General features: G+C 31.8%; 1 protein-coding gene across 5 annotated transcripts in view; it reads right to left on the bottom strand.

Moving 5' to 3' along the window:
- Nipbl (NIPBL cohesin loading factor) overlaps positions 1–24,341 on the bottom strand; it is a 177,440-nt gene that overhangs the window by 76,225 nt on the left and 76,874 nt on the right. For all 5 annotated transcript variants that reach the window (XM_004848607.4, XM_004848605.4, XM_087189302.1 and 2 more), the window contains 8 exons: positions 23,793–23,935; positions 21,282–21,447; positions 19,818–19,945; positions 16,930–17,029; positions 16,287–16,438; positions 9,596–9,756; positions 8,786–8,882; positions 6,027–6,653 (listed from right to left, as the gene is read on the bottom strand). In XM_004848607.4, the coding sequence (XP_004848664.1) occupies positions 6,027–6,653; positions 8,786–8,882; positions 9,596–9,756; positions 16,287–16,438; positions 16,930–17,029; positions 19,818–19,945; positions 21,282–21,447; positions 23,793–23,856 (1,495 nt within the window). In that variant the 5' untranslated portion in view covers positions 23,857–23,935. The remainder of the gene's footprint in view (positions 1–6,026; positions 6,654–8,785; positions 8,883–9,595; positions 9,757–16,286; positions 16,439–16,929; positions 17,030–19,817; positions 19,946–21,281; positions 21,448–23,792; positions 23,936–24,341) is intronic.

Genomic DNA, 24,341 nt, shown 5'->3' with positions numbered 1-24,341 from the left:
TACTTTTTGAGTGTATAAGTGCAAAGAGGTAAGATGAAAAGAATTTATAATACATCAAATACAAACATCTATTTATGTTCATGTATGTTAAGGAGAAATGAGATTATTTGAGAATAAGACAATCATAATTCTAACGTAAGATAATTTAAATCATTAACCAAAAGCAATTAAGAGACCCAAATCTGTCAACGTATCAACAGGAAATATAAGCTTTTACTACATGTAAGTATGGAAAAGAATAAAACCAGAAAAGAAAATGTCATGCCACTGAAAAAAAGGATAAATGCTGACAGCGAGAAAAAAATTATTAATTTGTCATGACTCTTAATGCAAAATCCAAATTATTCAAGGTGTTAAAGAGTACAGGTGGAGTTGAAAAGCTAACAATATTAGATAGAAGTAAATTCAGAATAAGAAATGTATATCACAGGTATTAGAAGACCTTCTCACACAAATCCTGTCTTAAGCAACTTCCACAGACAAAAAGTGCTTTTGGCTCTTGAACATAAAGCGCTAGGGGTTTATATATTGACCTCTGAAAAAATTATAATATTCTGAAATCTAATGACAAACAAATCCTCTACTTCAATAAAATGTTATAGTATTTTTAACAGTAGTGCACTTCTACACGATTCTACTTCTAAATCAAGAGACTTCTAGGTCTTTTCTATAAACTGAATCTCTAGCTATTTCTTAAGAATAGTTACATTACAGCATGTTGAGGTTTTGCCTACTTTATTTACTTGCTGAACTGCTTGACTATATTTCAACAACAAATTTTTTAGTCATTTTAAGAGAATCACCAGATTCTAATATTCACTAATGTGAGATGCATCATTTAAGGAAAACAGCATTACAAAGATAAAAGTCAAATTGACAAGTGAAAAACAATTCCTTTTTGTTAGAGAAAGAAGTTCTGAAAAAGATTTTTATGATGCTTTTTTTACACATCAAAGTTCCATTGTTTTGTTCTCAAAGTAAGAAGGAGCAGTTCAATCCAAATTAAAATCTAATCAAATGTAATTAAAATTTGGGGGCTGGGAATGAGAGTACTTGCATAGTGTATCTAAGTTTGATCCCCAGAGCCACCTACTTTGGATATTTGCTAGTTATTTTTTTGTAAAACCAAGTCTGTTCCTTTAGTTAAAGCCAAATCAATGCCACATATATTCCATTTCCAAAACAACTAATGATAATAATTATGTTATCATGACATTATTTCCCTTGTTATAATATGGTAAGACTTTGTATGAAGCTTTCTACACCAATGCCTAAGGGAAAAAAGTACTCAAAATAGTAAATTTACCAGCGAGTGGGCCCAGGGCCTTCCTATATTCCCAACCCTTTTTTCAGATTTAACTTTGAGACAAGGTTTCACTAAGTCATCAGGTTGCCCAGGCCAGGCTCAAAATTCTGATCCTCCTGCCTCAGCTTCCCAGAGTGCTGGGATTACAAGTGAACATTTTTTATCTTGTCATAGAGCACATCAAATAATTACCATTTTATACATACAATGCTTTATCACCTTATACTTATCCTTTAAATCTTTATGAAAAGAATCTAGAAATTCACAAAGTATAACCTTTTTTGTTTTATACTTTCAACACAATATGCTTTGTAAAAGTCATTATAACGGAAACCTAAACAAGTATAAGTAAAAATTACAATATTGGTTTCAGGTATCTTAAGATTTCTCTTAGGAAATCTGTGACTCATTCTTTTATTAATACAAATAATACATTTTTTTCAGGAAAAAAACATTGAAATAGTTCAGGAGATGGGCTGCTACAAGATTACAAAATACCTCAGAGTTTATATATCATTAAAGTCATTCCAATTTACCTTTTGTCATTAAAACAAATTAACTCCAAAGTAATTATTATGTTCAATTTAACTATCTTAAACTATAGATCCTATGATTATTTATAATAAAAATATATGAAATCATCTGTATATAAGCAATACATTGAGAATGAAAAAAAATCAATGATTTTTTCTAAAATACATAAAGTACACCTAAATGCAAAGTTTTAATTTTTCACTTATTAGAAAGTACTTCATCTCTTCTGTAAAACCCAGAAAAATTTCATCATTTTTGCAGAGATTCCTGAATTATGTTAAGGGCATTCATTTTCTTATACACTTGCACGATGCATTTACTCCTGTAATATGGCTCTGATCTGCGTAGTCACTTCTGTCTACTCACTTCTGTTATGTCTTCATTACTTCATAACCTTTACCTAATGATGGAAAGCCATCTTTATGAAGAATAATTTTAGTATCTGGAACATTGATTACCTTTAAACCCTCTTCAGCATCAAGAAACTTAAGATTAGCTATGAAAATTCATATACAGCTATAGAAAATGCAGACAAAAGGATATAATTTCAAAACAACACTTGCCACCCAGATGCTGATATTTTGAAAATAAAATCCATCCTTACAGAAAATTCTAAAGTCAATTATGCATATAAGAAAAACTACACCACTTACTTAAATATGCTACAAATAACTGAAAACAAAACAGAAATACATAGCCAATTATGAAAAACTAAAACATGCCAGATATAAACTACAGAATGGGCTGAGTGGTTCATTATCTTATTCCTGCCCAAAATTCTTTATCTCTTTATTCCAAATCACAGAAAGTAGTACAGGTTGAGTATCCCACAGATGAAATGCTTGGACTGGTGTTTACAATTCTAGAGGTTTTCAGATATTGGAAAATTTGCATAGACTTTACCAGTTGAGAATCCCTAAACTGTCTGTAGTCCAAAATTTAAAAATCCTCTGATGTCTGAAATTTGGTGTTAAAGAAGTTTTGGATTTTTGGATTAGGGATGCTCAACCTGTAATTTACTTTTTATAAGGGTTGTGGTACAAGAATATTGTAAAATTATAAACTATTTAGTGAAGCTAGGCATTTCTTATACTTGCTAACATGGAAAGTGGACCTTGGGAAAAGATGAAATAGGCAAAGATAAACAAAGGAATTCCCTCTTCAACAAAAGAAAGCAGGAATTTTCAGTACAGGAAAGAGATATTAATGTCTATAATAGGATATCCCAGAAGCAAAGATGAATCGCCTTTTAAAATTATATAATTATAGATGTTAAAAGTATGAGCAAAAAGATTGATACAAAGGTCCTTTTGGAACATGACACATTAAATTACAGAGTCACCCTATCAATGTATATACAGAACTGTCCAAAGAAGGGAAAATATGGGACATAAATATCTAGCAGCCAGAAAAATGTCTCTTATGTGTGGAACCAGGGGATATGAGGTTCCACCACAGTGTAGGTAAAGTAAAACACTTCCACAATTATCAGCTATGTTTGTTGAACTTTCTTTCTTTTTTTTTTTTTTTGGTACCGGAGATCGAACTCGGGTTCTCATGCTTGCTCAGCTGGCAGTGAAACCACTGAGCTAAATCCCCGGCCCTATGTTTGTGGAACTTTCTAATCTTATTTATAGAGGTACTTTAAAAAAATTTCTAGTTACTAAAAGAAGTATTTCTCTCATAGCAAATGAATATATTGGCAAATAAATTCAGATACTAGAGGAGAACTTTCAGTTTAACATGTGGGCCAAAAATGTCTTGTTTGTTCCTTATTATCAGTAATACAATCGTGAAAAGTTCTTGATGCCATATTTAGAATGTATTAATAAAAGTCAATTTTAGGGCCGGGGATTTAGCTCAGTGGTTCTAACGCCTGCCTCACAAGCGCAAGGTCCCGAGTTCGATCCTCGGCACCAAAGTAAATAAACAAACAAACTCAGCTCAATATATTAAAAAAAAAGTCAATTTTAGAATTTAATCCTAAAAAGTAAAAATAGTAACTGGTTACAAATTAATTTTAAGGAAGCAGTTTCTGTTAAGAGATGAGTATGAAACCACAATAAAAATTTCACTTTTATTTATTACCATGCCTATAACCTTGGAGCAACATACATATACACCTTTAATCTTTCTAAAATCTCAAGGTAATTTCCTATATTAAAAAATGCTACCTCACCACACAATGCAGAAACTGAATACAAGAATACAAAATGACAAGGTTCATATCAAAGGTGTTGGGGTCTGAAAGTTTTCAAATAAAACTATGAAATAATAAAAACACAGGTTTTCAAAAAACTAAGAAGTCAGCAAAACCTACTTTAATTCTTAAAGCAAGAGATAAATGTTATCTTTACCAAAACTATAAGTCAGCTCTGACCTTTATATGCTTTCCAGTTACCTCTGTTATAGTCACATCGTCAAAGATTACAGTGTTTAGGTAATTGAAAGTAAAATGTAATTACAACTTTCTACAAAGACAGTACACTATATATTGATTTTGTTTTATTCTCCCAAAGAAGTTAGTAGTATAAAAGGCTTGCTAATATGCAATTGAACCTATTTACTACCTTTATTTTTATTTCATTATTAAAATAAAAAACTTATGGTTTCAACAAATGTGATACAGTAAGGTTCAGGAAAGCTAATAAAAAAAGTTCACCATTTTTGTTCCTTTCAACAACTACTAAAAATCATTTAAAAATTATACTTTTTAAAGAATACATTTTTCCATAGCACAGATTAGATGTCATGCAGATAGTTCTCTAAGCAACTAAAATTTCTAGATCAGAAGTCACACTTTTATATATTTTTTACAAGGCTGATTGTCATAGGATTCAAGAATTTTGGGTAGGTCAATATTATCAAGAGAAACTAAGAAATATATCTGTCTTCACTTGACATGCATTTACTTTTATAAGAAGTCAGAAGAGATACTTTGGAATCTATAATTATTTATTTCCTGAACCCCACACTACAAACCAAAGAGAAAAGGAAATAAATTTATTTTATCCCTAACAACAAAGGTTTATATGAAAGCTCAAAAAAACCCAAAAACCAATCTCAGTTCTCTAGCTAGAAAAATGAAGACTTTCAGCAATCTCTTTATTACACATATTTGATATACACATAAACATAGTTCAATAATTTCTAAATATTTTTTTAAAAATAAAGTTAGGTCATCATGATAGGAGATATACAAATTTTTAACATGTTTCTTAGCACAAGAACAATTATTTAGTGATGATCCTGTGACATAGGAACAAGATTATATATAAAAACGAACTCTACTCAATACCAAGAAGTTATGTTCTATAATTACAAAAGAATAAAATAGAAGAACCGTGTATCAAACGAGAATATTTTAATCATAAATCTAAATTATAAAGCATGATTTTTAGTTTGGATAATCAAATGTGTATACTCATTTGTAAAGATATCAACTTCATAAATTATATTACTGATTTCAAACACTGATTCATCAGTTTCTCCCAAAACATTGAAGGGATTTTGTAGTGTATGAAGGGATAGTGTAGTGTACATGGTGTATGAAGAACAACATAACATGGACTTACTTTTATTTGATTATAAAGCATGAAGTAAGCCTATAAACTCAGGATAGGTATTCTACATACTCCACCCTAATATATTAGTCAGATAAAAGGGAACACTTAATTGTAATCACCATTAAAAGAGTCTTGATTCTTAAAGTGTACTGCTTAACATTAAAACTCCATAATTTGCTTACTAAAAAAAAAAAAAATCACATTAAGATGGTACCATTACAAATCAACTAAAATATATAACTGCCTAATAAACATACATGTACACTTTCCTTAAATGTACCCGCTTTAAAGTAATCTACAGGAGTTAAACTTGTTTTGGCAGAAAACTGTTTAAGATGTACCATTATATTAACATAATTTATGGAAAATGCATATAATATAGAAATGGTAATATTCATTTAAGTAGAAAACCACAAATAAGTAAAATCATGTCATGTATAATAGATGATAGATCTATAGTAGAGATTTACCAAATCTGAGACAACTGCTTCAGATAAAATATGAAATTAGGAATTTAACATTTGAGGTATAAGTATTAGTAAAAAAATGTACATGAGAAAAGACATAAACAATTAATTACATATTTGCTAGATGGTGAAGTGATAATGAGAGTATCTTACCTTTATCTTGAACTTCTTTTGAAAAGCGCTCCCTTTCAATGGCCGATTCTCTCTCTATTCGCTCGATTTCAGCCAATGCATCCAATTCTACTTCATCATATATAGGTCCCTGTTGTGATACTTGTTGCTGATTCTGTACCACAGAAGTCTGGGGTTGTTTTGTAGCAACTGAAGTGTTCTGTTGTAAAACAGGCACTTGATTTGCTGGAAGGAATGCTGTTTGTTCTTGCTGCGACAAACACTGAGCAGCATTTAGTGGGCGGTTTACATCCTGTGGAGTAATGGGTGTTTTTGAAGACTGTCCTGGATACTGCACATTAAAAGGAATATCATTTTCTGAAACATTGCTATTTTCCATACCAGAAAGCAAATCCTCTTGCTGGTCCATGTCTGAAGACCTTACACGAGAAAGTCTTAACGTAAGTTTAGTGGAGTCCTTGGATGGAGAACTAATTATATCATACATTGCAGCTTTCTCACTCTGGTCTTTTTCATCCTTGCCTAATTTCATTTTCTTTTGCTTCTTTTGTTTTCTTTCTGGAGAATCTAGCAAGATGTCTGGTGGAACATCTCGAGGTGATGAACAAGGCAAAGGCTGAGATTGTAAAATTAAAGGTGGTCTTGATCCTACAAAAAACAATTCAATAGAAATAAACTAGGTATGAAGGAAGTTTTTGCCTGCATATGAAAAGCTACAACTTGGGAGACAAGACTGCAAAGACTGACTTAAGAGTCCTGTTCCCCCCAAAAATCTATGCTGCTATAAAAACTAAGTGAAAGAGTCCGAAAATGGGAAGAGCTGTTAAAAAAAAAATAAAGAAAAAGGATAGAAAGGAGAGAAAGAAGAGGAAAAAGAGAAGGAAGGAACGTGGGAAGGAAGTGAGGGAAGGAGGAAAGAAGGCAAAAGAAAGAAAAAGAAGCAGTATCTAGGAAAAGAGAATGATGAAAACAGGTGAGCTCAATATGAAATGAGTTTTTTTGGAGTGGTGCAGAAGATGGACCAAAAATTTCAAATATTTAAGAGTTCAGAAGATTGCGGTTTGAGGGGCCGGGGATTTAGCTCAGTGGTTTCAGTGCCTGCCTAGCAAGTGCAAGGTCCTGAGTTCGATCCCCAGTACCAAAAAAAAAAAAAAAAAAGACTGTGGTTTGTAAAGAACCTTGGATTTATCAGTAAAACTAATAATGGATATAAGAGAATGCTATTAATAATTTACTGAGATTGAGAAAAAAAATCAAAGAATACAAATTTAAATCTCTTGATATAGACCTGCTAAAGCACAAGTTTATTTATTTAATGATGTAATGATGAAAACTAAGAGAATAATATCTAGTATCTGCTTTCAAATGTTTCTTTTCTTATCCTAAAATTCATTTGGACCAAGAAGAGACCTACTCAGCTCAGTGGCACCACGCCTGCCTTGGAAGCGCAAGGTCCTGAGTTCAATCCCCAGTACCGGGGGGAAAAATAAAAAAGAGACCTAGAATAGCAAAAGCAATCTAGGCAACAAAGACAAGGTAGGGGGTATCAAAATCCCCAATCTGAAACTATACTACAAAGCTACTATGATAAAAACAGCATGGTACTGGCAAAGAAATAGACCCTGCAGATCAGTGGAACAGATTAAAAGATGCAGAAACAACTCCAAACACACTCAGCCACCTCATCTTTGACCAAGGAGGCAAACACCCTCATTGGAGGAAAGACAGCCTCTTTAATAAATGGTGCTGGAAAAACTGGGTTTCAACTTGCCAAAGATTAAAACTAGACCTGTATCTCTCACCATGTATTAAACTAAAATTGAGATAGATCAAAGATCTAAATGTTAAAACAGAAACACTAAACTGGCTGGAAGATAAGTTAGGTAGAACTCTTGAAGACACTGGCGTAGGAAAAGGTTTCATGAACAAAACCTCAGTCGCGTGTGAACTAGCACAAAGAATCAACAACTGGGATCTTATCTTATTAAAAAGCTTCTGCACAGCAAGAGAAACCACCAACAGCGTGAAGAGACAACGCACAATGAAGGAAAAATTTTTACCAGCTGTTCCTCTAAGGTCTACTATCTAGAATATATAAAGAACTTAAAAAAAATCACACCTCCCAAATTTAAAGAACCAATCCAAAAATGGGCATCTGAAATGAACAGACATTTCTCAGAAAATAAGTAGAAACACCAAATAAACATATGTAAAAATGTTCAACATCACTGGTCATTCGAGAGATGCAAATGAAAGCAACGCTGTGATTCCACCTCACCCCAGAAAGAATGGCTGCTATCATGAAATCAACTAATAACAAATGCTAGTGGGGCTGTGGGGAAAAAGGAACCCTTCTCCACTGCTGGTGGGAGTGTTGACCAGTACAACCACTGTGGCAATCAGTATGGAGATACCTCAAAGAACTAGGATTGGAAGTTCCATTTGATCCAGCTATTACCCTGCTGGGTATCTTCCCAAAAGAATTAAAAGAATCATTCCACAGTGATATATGTGTACCCATGTTTATAGCGGCACAGTTTGTTAATAGCTAAAGCTTGGAAACAGCCCAATTGCCCATCAACTGGATGAAGAAGATGTGGTTTTTTTTATAAAATGGAGTACTACTCAGCCATAAAGAACGAGAAACTAGAGACATTTTGCTAAATGGATGCACATTGAGGTCATACTCTTTTAAGTGAAATAAATAGGACACACATATGTAAATACTGAAATAATTTGAAATATGAATATCCTAAAGGAAATTTTAGTTCTAATAATACCTTTAGGAGTTCCATCGCTTCCAGCAGGGGAGCATACTGGCTGTGGAGACCTCAGGGGAAAAGATGCAGCATTCCTCATTGTTGAAGAATCTCCATCCTAAGAATAACAGTATAAAATTTATATCTTGAATGATAAAAGAGAGGGTTCATAGAAATCTTAAAGAGAATCAATAAAAGACATAAATTACTGACAGGAAAAGTGTTGCAATTCAATAGCATAATTCTTCTGCACTTTCCTGTTTTCTTCTTGGTTTATCTTAGAAGAATTGAAACTGTATCCAAAAGAATCAACAGCCTAAGCATGGCTGAATAAGAAAATTGGTATTACTAGCATGCTCCATTTTTGTTTGCTATTTTCTAGAAAAGGAGCTGAAAACACTGTATGAGGTTGTAAATGTCTTCAAGGCAGAGTCTACTGTCATCTCTCTGATCCTCAGATATGTGAAAATTATACAAAAATACAGCCAACTCCATAATAAAGCACATTTAAACACGTGAATAAATTTAGTTAACATGAAGACAACTTCACGAAAAAAAATTATACACATTTCAGAGAGAAAAAGAGCCAATTACTAATAAATAAAAGCTCATTTAAGAGAATATTTTGGTGCAAGCAATATTAAAATGGCAATTTAACCCTGTCCTAAAGTCCATAGGTACAGGAACCATACTGTTCACAGGTAGATTTTCAGTGCTTAATATAACATTTGATATACAGTAGCTATCCTTTAAATTGTGGAATGAAAACACTAGGTTATGTCACAAATATTAGAACTTTATTACCTTAATGATAACTAATATATTACATACGTCACTACTTAGCCTGTGCACCATGTGTAGGTAGTCGTCACTTGAGCCATGTCTGGGATTATCTGTGTGATGATTAGCTGAATTGCCAGATAATGGACCAGAAACTTTATTATCATGTATGTTTCTCAAACCACCTGCAACAATGGGACTTGATACCGATGCTGGAATTAATAAGAATACAAAACAAAGGTTCATAAACTGTTAAATTCTTAGAGAATATTTACAAGAAATACTTCAAACAAACAGATGTTACAAAGAATAATATAACACTCATGTACTGACTAATCAGTTTGATTAAATTTTGATGCTATGCCAGAAGTAATTCAGAATTATTTTTGAAAAGATAACAGATACGGTTGAAGATCTCTCTTGGTATATTCCTCTCCTCTATTCTTTTCCCCTTATTCCCTAGAAGTAACTAGTTTTTTGAGTTTTGATATACACTACCTATGCATGTTTTTATACTTTTGGTGTCAATGAATATATTCCTAAATAATACATAGCACTTTGCATACAGCTTCACACATGGAATATTGATATGTCCTTTTACAACTTGCTTTTTAATTCATTGAGATTTACTCATTTTTATACATGTAACTTAAAATTCATGTTTAAAATACATAAATAAATACATATACAGAATTCTGTTGTATAATAAATGTTCTTAATTTACTTATCCATTCTTTTTTGTTTTTTGGTTTTTTTTGTACCAGGGATTGAACTGGGGTCCTTGCACTTGCGAGGCAGGCTGCAGAACCACTGAGCTAAATCCCTGGCCCAAGATTTTTTTTTTTTTTTTTTTTGGTACCCGGGATTGAACTCAGGACCTTGCGCTTTCAAGACAGGCAGCGGAACCACTGAGCTAAATCCCCAGCCTTACTTATCTATTCTTACGTGGGCACGTTCAGATTGCTCAAAATACAGTGGTACCTCAGTTCAAGAACTTAATTCCATCTTTTCTTTTTTTGGTACTGGGGATCGAACTTGGGACCTTGTGCTTGTAAGGCAGGCAGCAGAACCACTGAGCTAAATCCCCGGCCCACAAGAACTTAATTCTTTCCACAATTCTGGTCACAAACCAAACTGGATGAGAACTGAATCAAATTTCCCCATAAGGTCAACACTGAACCTAACTGCTGAATTTGATTTGATTCTTGTCCCACTTGGTTCACAACCAGAATTATGGAAAGAATTTACTTCACGAACAGAGGAACCACTATATTTGCTGTTATAAATAATGCTGCAATGTGTATTCTTGTACACGAGTCTTTTTATACTGTATGTGACCTGTAGGTACCAGCAACTAGGAGTAAAATTATTGGCTATGCTCATTTTTAGGCTTTACAAAATACTAGAAAATAGCTTTAAAAATCACTTATGTCCATTTGTATTCTTCAGTAGTGTATGAGTGTTCCCACTGCTTTGTATTTTTGCAAACAATTTTTGTCTTCCTGAAGGTGGAAAAAGTCTCTAACAGTTACTTTAATTTACATTTCCTTAGGGCCGGTGATTTATAGCTCAGTGGTTTCACCGCCTGCTGCGCAAGTGCAAGGACCCAAGTTGATCTCCAGTATCAAGAACAAAACAAACAAACAAACAAACAAAAAAACTTAATTTACATTTCCTTGATTACTTTTGTGAAGCTAAGCAACTTTTCATGTGTACTGGTCATTTAGATTCCTTCCTCAACAAGCACTCATAAATTTCCTGTATTTTCTATAAAACATTTTACAATTTTGCTTTTTCAGTTAGGTCTTTAATCCATACAAAATTTTAAGTTTAGTGTTGAACAGAGATCTGGTTTTACTTTTCTTCCATATGATGACTAATTCTCTCAGCATCATTAAAGAAATCATTTTTCCCCTATTAAGTCCTATTACTGGGGCTGGAGATTTAGCTCAGTGGTTCTGCCACCTGCCTCGCAAGCGCAAGGTCCCGAGTTTGATCCCCAGTACAAAAAAAAAAAAAAAAAAAAAAAGACCTAGTACTGTATGTATTAAGTTTCCATATATTTACGATTACATTCATAGACTCTTGATCATATTCTCTTTCACCATATATTACTTTTCCATGACTGTACTAACATACAATAAATCTTGATTCCTATTATTTGAGCTTCTATGCCATTCTCCTTTTTAAAATTATGGTGTCTATTCTTGGACCTTTATTCTTCTCGACAAATTTTTAGAAGCAGTTTAACAATAACTCCCCATTTTTTTGTAATAGTATATTGAATTTATAAGTTTTGGGAAAATAATATTTATCCTATTGAGTCTCTGTATCCATGAAGAAAGCATCACTCTTCATTTTCTAGGTTTTCCTTTAATTTTTTGTTAAGTTTTATAATTTTCTCCACAAACATCTTACATATCTTTCATTAAGTTTATTCGTAGGCATATCATGGTTTTCTTTGAAAGTGTAAATTTATACTTTAACTTGTAATTGCTTACTATTTAGAATATAAAAATATGATTAATTTCATTATAATAACCTATACAATATCTAAATGGAATACACTCTTATTAATTCTAGTATCTTTTATGTAGATTCTTTTGAGTTTTCTATAATGACAATTATAATAACTGAAAATGACACTCTGGTTCTTCTTCTGTATCCTGTCTTCTGGTATTAGGTAGGATACCCACTGTTCATTAAGTAAAAGTGGCAATTATAGGCATTCATGTCCTATACCAGATTTCAAGCAAAATATTTCTCACTTTTTACCACTACATGGCCTTTATCAGGATATCTGTATCAATCTATTCTTTTTTTAATGTAGTAAGTCGCTACATTTATTGAAGATCACAGGATGGTAGCAAGATCTGGGAAAAGGGAAAAAGGGGTTCGGGAGCAAAGGAAAAAGGCACTCAAGTGCAAAAGGGAAAAAAAGGGACTCAATAACTCAGGCTTTCAGTATTTACATGGTCAGATACCACTGATCTGTATATCAACCCATTCTTATACTGTGGCAAGTTTCAAAATAATGAATGGAAGTTGAATTTTGGCATCTATTAAGAAGCTCTAAGATCCATTCCACATCTGAATTATATTAATTATCTAGTATTAATCCACATATTCCTAACACAAAGGTTGATAACATTGCTTATATGGATTCTTAACACTTATTTAGAGATATTATTTCCATGTTCATATATTATGATGGTTCTACAATTTTCCTTCTGGATATTCTTCATTTCACCTGGCTTTGATCTACAGTTATTATCTGGCTTGAAAAAATAAATTAAGAAAAGTGTGGATGATTTGTTTTCTAGAATAGTTTAAGATTCAAATATCTCCTCTTTAAATATTTGGTATAACTTTAATTAAATTCTTTGTATGGTTTTATTCTTTCCCTAGATTTTTTCTTTTTTTTTGGTATTGGGGATTGAACTCAGGTCTTTGCGCTTGCAGGGCAGGCGGAGGAACCACTGAGCTAAATCCCCGGCCCCTCTTTCCCTAGATTTTAAAGGAAGGTAGATTTTTAAACTACAAAGTGAGGAATATGAATTTTAAATTATGATTGATACTGTCGAACTCTCTCTAAAACAACTGAATTTATATTCCTACGACTATAAAGGCTTACCAATCTACTCTAAAATTTCATTTCATTTAAATTTTGGTTGTACTCTTAAGATAAGTCAAATAACTATAACTCAAATTAACTATAATTTTATATCTATTAAGCCTTTCTGTATTCAATGGGCTATTCTTCTTTTACAAAATTCCATTATGCCTGTCTTGTTCTTATCTATCTGGATAAAATCTTAGTATATTAAAAACTTAAATTTGTGTTTATGTGTAACAAGTATTTCCCCCATATTTGTTTACATATCTATATAATTAAATATTTATATTTTCTTCTCTTACACAGAAATTAACAATGTTTTTCTCATTTCTGTAATCCGGGTTTTCAGTCTGCTTAAAAATAAGGCTTCTTCAGTTCTCAAGAGTACCACAAATCTGCCTGTACTTTCTTTTTGTCATTTTTTGATTATTAGAGAAAAAAGTACAGTTTTTCCACTTAGAAGATTTTTGTTCTAATAAGTGATCCAAGAAGCCAACTGAAATTTCAAAATGTCTAATCATCAAATAATTTAAGTTAATTCTAACATACTGATTTAAAGATGTCATCTGTACATGACAAATATAATTTTCCAATGACTAGTGTAAAAACTGATGATAATAGAATCAGTGGGCAAAAGATTAATGAAAAATAAGATATAGGCACAGTCTCTATCAGCTCACAAATTACTTAGTAAACACAAAGGAAAAACATATACTTTACTCATATGTACAAAGAGATCAGATGGTCACCACCAAAAATCATTAATAATTGGACCCCTTGGCATTATACACTTTCTGATGTAATGCAGTATAAAATGGATATTATGTTATACGTTTGGCAATAATATATAATTGGAAACTAATAAAACTTTAAAAGAGAACTTCCACTTGATAGAAAATACAGGGGATATATATGGAGAAATTAAGCCACACTGTAAGAAAACAGTGAAGTCCATAATATGGGCTGTTCCACAATAAAAGTAGTACAAACTCTTCAAAAAACAAAAATTAATGTTATGAGGAAAAAAGATACGTTTTAGATTAAAATCAAATACAATGTGTGAGAAATCAGATCATATCACACTCTGAAAAGAAAAAAATATATTAAAGACATATTTAGGACAACTGGTAAGGACAAATGTAGACTGAATTTTATAATGTAAGATTGTTTTAATTTTTAGAAGAAACTATTAAAAATGGTGTGTATACGGGAGAATCTTTTTCTGCAAAATGTCATGATGCTTGCTGGTGTTCATTGTATTTGGTTAAAATTTTCTGCACAGTTGAAATTTTTACAATATAAAGTTGGAGGAAATGTTTCAAATTTTACCTCTCTCATACTCTAACGTGCCCCATTTCTGAATTCTTTCTTATTGGACTGACTTATCCATTTATTCCTTGTCAGACTAAATATTTTAAAATTTAGAGTATCTAGGTGAGGCTAATTTCTGAATAACATTTTTAGATTCTCAAGTATTCTGAGCATTCTAAGAAATGAAACATTACTAAACAGTAATTATTATTCTCATTTGATTTCTTTTGAAAAGGCTGAGTATATTTTGCTAAAAAATTTAGTATTTAAAGCAAAAATTGATGCACTTTCCTACACATTCTTAGGTGTACTTGTATTTTTTATTATCTTTCTTTCTGAGGTACTGGAGATTTATCCCATAGCCTGTACACTGAATTGCACTCCTTCCTTTTATTTTTGAGACAGGGTCTTGCTAAGTTGCCCAGCCTGGTCTCAAACTTGTGATCCTTCTGTCCCAGCCTCTTAGAATGCTGGGATTATAGCCATGTGCTACCCTGCCTGGTTTATGTGGTCATTTCCATAAGAAACAAATGTGCTCTCTGACATCTGTCCTCTGATTAATTGTATTTAAAATGTTCCTCATAAATGGATGCCAGAGGCTGGCATGGTGGTGCATGCTTGTAATCCCAGCACGTGAGAGGCTGAGGCAGGAGGATCACTATGAGCTTGAGGCCAGCCTGAACTGCACAGTGAGACCCTGACTCAAAAAAAAAAAGTGCCAGTGTACTAAAATTTTATAAATATTAAGAATATACAGGGGCCAGGGATTTAGCTTAGTGGTTCTGTTGCTTGCCTCGCAAGCACAAGGTCCCAAGTTCGATCCCTACAAAAAAAAAGAATATACATAAATATGTTCAGCACTCACACTAAACTGAATACTTTTTTAAAAAATAAGAATCTATTCTAAGAGTGCGACTTGTCTTACATTGCGTTAAGTGTGTAAAATAGTCTCGACCTAATAATTCATTATCTAGTTTTGGGAAACAATTAGTTGGCTGTTTGACAGGTGACTAAGTTTAAAAGTTTACAAATAAAGCTATGACTGTGCATAATAAACAAGAACGCACATACAGGAACTAATGACTGATAGCAAATATTAACAATTTATTAATTATGGAGAAAAAACTAACGGTATTTTTTTAAACTATCATTTTCAATTTTCTGTTTTTAAAATATTTCTCAAAATATAAAAAATTATATTAATAATAAATTAATACAGTGCAGATACCACACCAATATAACTTTAAAAACATTATAATATCAACATGGTAATACTAAATAAGGACTAAGAACTAGTAATCTAGTCCTAAAAATGTTTGCATCTAAAATTATTTATTTTCCTCCACTATATGACAAAGTTTTTTCACAGTTTATACTTTACCAATTACAACCTAATTGCTTTTTAGCTTATTGCTATAGCAAGGAGAAAGCCCAATTAAAAGAATGGTTCTTAACTTCATAATTAATATGACTAGCTATTTAACTTAATCTAAAAAGCCAAAATCACACTGCTCTTTTTCACTTCCTAAATCATAGTTGTAGCTTTTTTTTTTTTTTTGGGTACCGAGGATGGAACTTAGGACCTTCGCTTGCAAGGCAGGTAGCAGCACCACTGAGCTTAAATCCCCGGTCCAGTTTGTAGCATGTTTTAAATCAATGATTTTATGCAGATAGTGGGGGAAAATTGTTTTTCAAGTAAGTGCATAGTATAGTATTTTAATATGTGTTCTAAAAATTATAAAAACAAAAAAATAAAGTTGTTTGGAATAATAGGTATTTCGGTATTCCCAACAATGTAAAAAACAACTTTCTTACCTTGCTGCATTTGTTGATGCGTTGTGTAACTTGAAGGATGGGAATATGGCATGTATCCTGCAGGGCTTTGTGGGGCATATGGACTAGGCACTGGGCTATTTTGTTGTGGCATAAATCTGTTCCCAGAGCTTGTCTGTGGTGGCACAAACCGGCTAAAACCGAAAACCCAAATGAGGAATATCAGGAAAAGAAATAAGTATGCTATTCCTTGAAATTTCACCATCATAAAATTCTCTAAACTTTATATATCATAAAACCTAAGTAAAGAGAAAATTTTGCAAAATAGAACAATGCAAAAACCATTCACAATTCATAACCTGAGAGTTATATTAAATAGTTAAAAACTGAAGTAATTCACTTATATTACCTACATAAAACTACCAATCTATTTAAGGGATACAATGCTATGTTCCATAAAATAAACTGTACATATTTTCTTACTTATCTCAAACAACTTGTAGCTACTTCAGTTAGTATATTAAGAGTGTTTCTACCTACAATTTAAGGCAAATGTTAATGAGGACTACTAAATATTTCAGCTAATTACATGTAACTCACCGTTATCTAAATACATATACCACATACTCACATATTCAAGCAATACTTAATAAATGACATACACATATCATATTTTCTCTTTTACCTGGAGGGGCTATGTGAGATAGTGGTTTGCTGATAATTGGAAGATGCAGGACTACTGTGCATGGAATTCTGAGAAAGTTTATACTGAGACATCATCATTCCTATGCAACACATAAAAATATTAAATGTTATTTTTTTCTAACAGTAAAGTATCCCTTAAATTACTTAAATCAGTCATTACATCACAAACATCCAAGTTTTCTATTTTTGACCAATGTTTTCATTTTGAAGAGTAAAATAGAGATGTTATAAAACCATAAATTGCAAGTACAAGTAATCTCACAAAAACATTTTTTTCATACAACTAATCCAGAAGTGGAAATAAAGATGATGATGATAATTATTAATTTTGAGAGTTGAGGGATAAAATCCAGGGTTTTGCACATACTACTGAAATGCTCTTCCCCTGAGTAAAACACCCAGACCTGATGATGATTATTAGAATTAACCTATTTACTAAATGTCCTATCATTTAGCCTTAGAACTGAAAATAATCTTTAGATGTCATCTTACCTAACCTTTGATTATACTATATACCACAGTATATAATATAATAAGCTTTTGGCTTTTCTTTTCCTTAATTATATGGAAATAGTTTATCATATATATCTCCTGTACTTGTACAATTTATTTCCAAAAGCTATTTGTTTCATTGTGGTTCAGACCTAGGTTTTTAAAAGTATATTACTTATGGACCCAAACTATGAATTCTTATAATTTGCATTCAAAAGTCTCTGATGCAAAACAGAACATCTTTTTTCCAGAATAACTCTTTGCCACTTAGGAATTAAATGAATTATTTCACAAATGAAAATATGAGGACAGCTTTCAAATTCTCATATATCTTTGCAAGCTAGACAATAATTATAATTGTTATACAAAAGGCATTTTGTTATATAGAAGCAGAAAAGTTCAGTTAGATATTTTAAAATCAGAGATAAAATTTATGATTCACCCTGAATTTTCTTATGACTTCTATAGCCAATCTCTTTCTGAGAGCTGCAAGCATCAAATTATGTTCCTCAATTTCACCTTCTGTTGACATGAAATCTGACTTTCAGCAGCCATATTCAAACAGACATTGCATGTTCACATGACAGAAATAGCCCAGAAGGGATTATAGCTCTAAAGTCAGTGTTAAATGAAATTAGAGCTCAAAAATCATCTCAAAGTCTACCACCACTGGTTCATTTTTTAAAATACCAATTTCTAAGCTTTCTTTTCTATCTAAAATTCATTATAAAATTGTTTTATTCTATAACTACTATAATTATTGTTGCTGAATTTTTTTTTTAAATAAAGAGAGCAATACCATGAGATTGGAGTTAAATACTTTTCCCTTTGAATTAACAGTCATCACTAAGACAAACTGAAAATATGTTTAGAAGAAATGGCTTTCAAAATAAAAGGAGTAAATAAAATTTTAACAGTTCTTTCTCATTAATTCAAATTCCAAAGAATTATGATTAAAAGTGACTTACATATTATTAACTTTTCTCCATGTGTGACTCACATTTACGTTTAGCAATCAAAAATAACCTTCAAAATTTTAAATCACCAGGAAAATGTTTTAAAATCACAACATACAATTAATTTTTAAATGTTAGTTTATATTTTTACAAGATGGGATATGTAATAAGCAAGTATAAGTAGTATAATACACAGTATGTGACTGACAGGTGAATGCTCTTAAGTTTTTATTAGAGTGATTACTACCAAAATTAAATGCTTAAAAATACAGGTTATAAAAATATAGTATTAATAACCTTGGATGACCTCTATCTAAATTTACTTATATTCTAGATCTGATACTCCACTCTTATTAGTATTAGTCTTCTTTCAATCAACTGTCCAATTTTCTTCTATTACTTTTTTAGAAAGCATTTATAACTCTTAATTTCTTTTCACCATTTATACTGTCTCCTATTACTGTAATCTAGTTTATTAGTCCTGGTGAAGGCATATCCCTCCCCACTATTCCTGTCTTCAACTTCTGAACGATTAGTTAGACAGAGGCATTCCATGGGTTGTGTTAAGGGGAATAGACAGTAGCTATGCAACTGCTTTAAAATGCAACTCACACAGAAACATACAAAATCAATAAACAATACTATCAAAACACACAAAGAACTAGGAAACAAAATGGAGGAGCTTCACAGAGATGCTGCCAATAAAGCAGAGATAGAATCTGGCAGTATTCTTGAATACAATGAATTAAGTAAGATGGACCTTCCAGAATTGTCTCCCTCTGTACTTCAGTTTTGAGACCAAGCAAGCACTTGGACTTGCCAAATTCAGCAAGTTCTGTAACAGTACAATGCTCTAACCCAAATATCCTGAGAATGTAAAAAGTGTATCTGTGTTAGATATACTTTAGTATTTTATAATACTTATAAATCATATTTTGTTAATATTATAACCAATTTTTCTATTGCTAAGGCAACAGGAGCATTAAATCAATTACTAGATAATCACAATCTCAAAAATACTAAAAATAATACTTTTTATGGTTATTTATAAATGTACTACACGTTCAAAGGCTTTATAATTATTTCATTATTTAAAGATTTCTTTTAATTAAATCAACTCTAAGATTTTTATCTAAAATAAAATTCCTAAAGCTCACGGAATAAACTAATACATTCCAAAATAAGTAACAAAATACTCTTGAAACTTTGTCTTAAATCATAAGGAATTTAGTCACATATTAGGCCAAAAGAATCTTATCAATTTAATTCTCCTTGTTCTTTGCTCGATTCAAGGCATAAACAGATAAACATAGGTGATAAGTTAGTTTGGTAAAGAGGACACTTGACTTTGTGTGTAAAATAAGTTCTGATACAGGACATATAAAAATATAGTATAAAGTTTAATTATTAAGAACCTTACCACTTTGTACATATCTGTTCTGCATGCTTTTCTCCCTGAAAACATTAGGACTTCTTGCCAGGACTGTCTGCAACAAGACTGGTATATCGCCTTCTGGATCATCACTGCCAAGGTTATCTTTCAACTCTCTGGCATTAAAATAAACAAATAAATAAATAAAATGTATATAAATAAAAATTTTAAATAGTGATTAATTTATTAAAACTCATGACACAAAATAGATGACTTATTATGTCCAACGTTACATATTTTTAAAGCTGTTATTCTTGAAAGAAATAATATTATTAAAAATGATAGAGAGGAGTTTTCAGGATAACTCTTTTTTTCTATTTTATTTTACATAGGGAGGAAAAAACTCAAAACATTTTATGGAATTATGAATTTAATATTAACATTAGTTTTAGAACATAAAATTAAGAGTCTATTCTAAACTATTCAAAATGATGGAAAAATCGAGAAGTAATTATGTGAAGAAGTTGATGTTGAGAGTTGGAATTTGTTTTTTCTCCCTTACATTTGAATATGAATGAGTCTGACTTTCTGGGCAATGTCCTCCAAGTGGCATACTATTACCATACTATTTAAGAAAAGAAAGAGTGATTATATAAATTTTTATATATTGTTTTCTCAAATTCATAGTGTATACGGGAGCAAACAAGTGACTAAATATAGTAGCAATTTTCAATAAAATTTAAAGTAACAAATTAAATTCACAGCTATATAAGGTGATAAAATTAAATATAAACAATATTTTAAATTTTATATCCTAAATGTCAACACTCTACACTCACTGAATTCAACAATAAAAATCCATAAAGATGGTATCCAACGATGAGATGCAAAAAATTTCTAGAATTAATCTTAAAGGAGCTCTGTATACGCATAAAAAGTGATATAATATTTAGATGTTGTAGACTGTCTAGTGATGTATTAGCTTTATATTCTTTCTGATTCAATCAGTTTTGTTTCTCTATCAGAAAATTCACATTTATTATTTTACTTTTAAGAGTCATCAACTTTAAAAATGGCTCCAAAATACGCACTGCATCTAATAAGAAACCTTTGTATTATGTGCTATATTTTCATTGTCCTAAGGAATAAATCTTTAAATAAAAAATTAATAAAGAATGGATGGTCATATGAGTATCACTGTATAGTAAGATATAAGGGTACAAGAGAAATTTTACTTTTTAATACTTTTTTGTTAAAATATGGTGTGTATTACTTCTGTACTAAAAAACCACACTTAAAGAAACTGTTGTCACAAAGTCACTATGACCCATTTAAATCTCATTAATACCTTGTCACAGTAAGGGTTATGGTCTCACTTGGCATTGATGTATTTTAAAAAATAAGCTAGGTATTTAAAATTTTTTGAAATAATGACTAAAACAAGGAATACTGATCTCTTAGTAACACCGAAACTTTTAACTTTATTTTAGATGTAAAACTGATTATACTTACATGTGATCTGTTGATACCTGGTTGAGGCTATGGACAAGCTGTGAAACCAAATTGTCATCCCTACAGGCCAAAAGGCAATTCACCTCTTCTGCTATTCGTGCATTAAAGAGAAGGCTCTTTGTAGTTGTAGCAGGTAAAGGGGATGGAAGAGGCAGCTGGTTCAGGACTATGTGGAATAAAATCAGATTATTAGAAATTGGGTGAGTGTAAGAAGTCTCTTTAGTGTTTAAATGTATTTTGGGATTAAAAATAAGTTGTAAATATCAATGTGACAAACTATTAAAAGACACTGCTCTGTTCTCCCCCAAATAACCCCAGAAAACTCTCAAAACATCACTTGAACCGTTATAGATTATACTCCTAAGAGTGATATTCAGCTCCTTCATATTTATGCTTGTTTTTTTCATTTTAGAAATTTTATTAAATTAACAAATTACTTGCCAGAAAGGTAAGGTTAAAACTAAGTAACTTTCAAAGTAGTGATTAATTGCCTTTATTCTAGCTTGCAAGATTTATTAGAATCAGTAGTCCTCTTAGATAATCCAAGTAAAGAAACCTGGTTCTTCATCAGACAGACTTGTAATACATTTTTTAAAGTATTAAGATATACAAAGATAAACAGCTCACATTAGCAGGAAAACATTCATAGCATATTGGAAGAAAAAGAGCATCTACAGGAATTTTGGTCTAATATAAATTCTTACATAGTTTTCTCCTTTATTCTAATAGTAAATAAAAGAACATCAATGTTTTAAAGAAGTTTAAATTCAGCTATAGTATCTCTTCTCCTAATGGAAGTGTATTTATTTGTCTAAACTATAGGTTAAGAAAACAAATCAAAATGTCAGATATCTTTATTTCTGGCTTAATTTCTTTTTTTTTGGTACCGGGGATCGAACTCAGGACCTTGCATTTGCAAGGCAGGCGTGGGACCACTGAGCTAAATCCCTGGGCCTCTCTGGCTTAATTTCTAATCTACTCTACATTATAATTATGCTGCTCAGGCCCAGTAGGTAATAACAGATTTTTCATTAACCCCTCCCATTATTACATATGATATAGGCCTTATTGGGGAAAGACAAACATAAAATATGAGGTACATGAGAAGTTATAAAGAGAAAAGGCAAAAATAAATTCCTAATAGTGTTTCTAATCTTGTAGCCTTATATATTAAAAGTTTATGCCTGACTTCTACTAAAGTCAGTTTCAAAAACTTTTCTTACCTGAATTATGCTAACTCAACCAAATACTTTATTAATTCAAACCTTTTAAACTAGTTATGCTAGTTTCCCAAATTCAAAACTGTTACCTAATTTTATTTTACTAAAATCAACCAGAAATTTATAAAAACAAAACCCAGAAATAGTAGTATTTGGAAGATACTGAATACAGATTAAAACATTTCTTGAAGTTACTTTCTCATAGCTTCTTCACTATGAAGCTCTGTATCTTGCTTAATGCTATAAAATTAAGCCATTTTCTCACATTCTACTTTTCCTTCTCACATCTATTTTCCCTCTTTTGATTCAAGTAAGATGGCACAGAGACTAACATTGTGGGTAGATTTGGCACCATCACCCAAGGATAAGCGCAACTACCACAATAATGACTCCTACCAAAATTGTGTAACTTTAAATAAATTTCAAAATGTTGACAATGTTCTTAAAATTTCTTAAGTATTCACTGTAAAACTGGCTGCTGAGATCTATGACAAACTCCAACAGATTACTCAATGTGACATCCAAAATAAATGTCCTTAAAAAATTAGGTAGTAGGAGCTGGCCATGGTAGCCCATGCCTATAATCCTAGCTACTCAGGAGGCTGAGGCAGGAGGAGGACTGAAAGTTCAAGGCCAGCCCAGAACAATTTAGCAAGATCTTGTCTCAAAACATACATACATACATACATACATACATACATACATAGAGCTGGGGTTGGTGGTGCAAACCTGTAATCCCAGCACTTGGGAGGCGGAGGGAGGACTACCTCGAATTTGAGGCTAGCCTGGGCTACATAGTGAGACCCTGTCTCAAAAAACAAAACAAAACAAAACAAAACCCAATAATAATAAAAATAAAAAGGCTAGGAACACAGTTCAGTGGTAGCCTCAAACTGTCAATCCTTCTGCCTACCCTCCCAGGTGCTGAGATTATAGACATGTGCCACCATGCCTAGTTAGCTTTGGTTTTTCTTAAAGCTTTGAGTCATCTTCTCTGATCTTTACTTTTGTATTTATCCCTTTATTATATAAGATCTTTTATCAACACATGCTACCATTTCTTAATGGGCCCAAAGCAAGAAAAAGAAATTAAGGTATATTTATAATTAGTTGACATTTCATTTTCTACATGTACATAATAAATTAAATGTACTACATTTGTCAATAAAAACTAACACAAAATTTTTTTTGTTAATTGTGATATTAAAGATAATTTTGGTGAGTTTTTTAAAAAAAAAAATCAATGCTAACAAACATTAGAACTTAAATTAGATAAATTAACCAAACTTACGGTCTGTGAGACTAGCAATCCCCGCAAGAGTAGTTATGGGGACATGGGGCATATCCCCATTCATTCTGAAGTTCTGGAATGGTGTTGCCTATAAAAGTATTTAGTTCAGGTGCCAGCTGTCATTACTTCCCATTTCCCAAACACTGAAACACACAAAGAACAGACAATTATTTGTAGAAATATCTCAAACATATTACTATCAAAGAAATGCTTAACCATTATAAAAATTTCTGCTTTTGCCTGTAATCCCAGCACTTGAGAGGCTGAGGCAGGAGGATCACTGTGAGTTCAAGGCCAGCCTGGGCTACATGGTGCTACAAAGGGAGACCCTGCCTCAAAACAAACAAATAAAATTTCTGCTTTTGTTAGTTCAACAGTAACAATCATTAGCTGTATACCACTTACCATATATAAAGCACAGTAAAATGCTTTGTATACATTAAGTGATTTAGGTCTCAAAACTACCCAGACTAAGGTAGATATTATCTTCTGCATTTTATTGATATGAAAATTTACTTACAGAATGTTTAAAGAAACTAGTGAGGCCTG

The sequence above is a fragment of the Heterocephalus glaber genome, unplaced genomic scaffold (assembly GCF_053883595.1).
Source record: "Heterocephalus glaber isolate CG9 unplaced genomic scaffold, H.glaber_assembly_v1.0 deba00001538, whole genome shotgun sequence".
Taxonomy (NCBI): domain Eukaryota; kingdom Metazoa; phylum Chordata; class Mammalia; order Rodentia; family Bathyergidae; genus Heterocephalus; species Heterocephalus glaber.
Note: the sequence above shows the minus strand (reverse complement) of the source record. Positions and strands in the feature narration are given on the sequence as shown.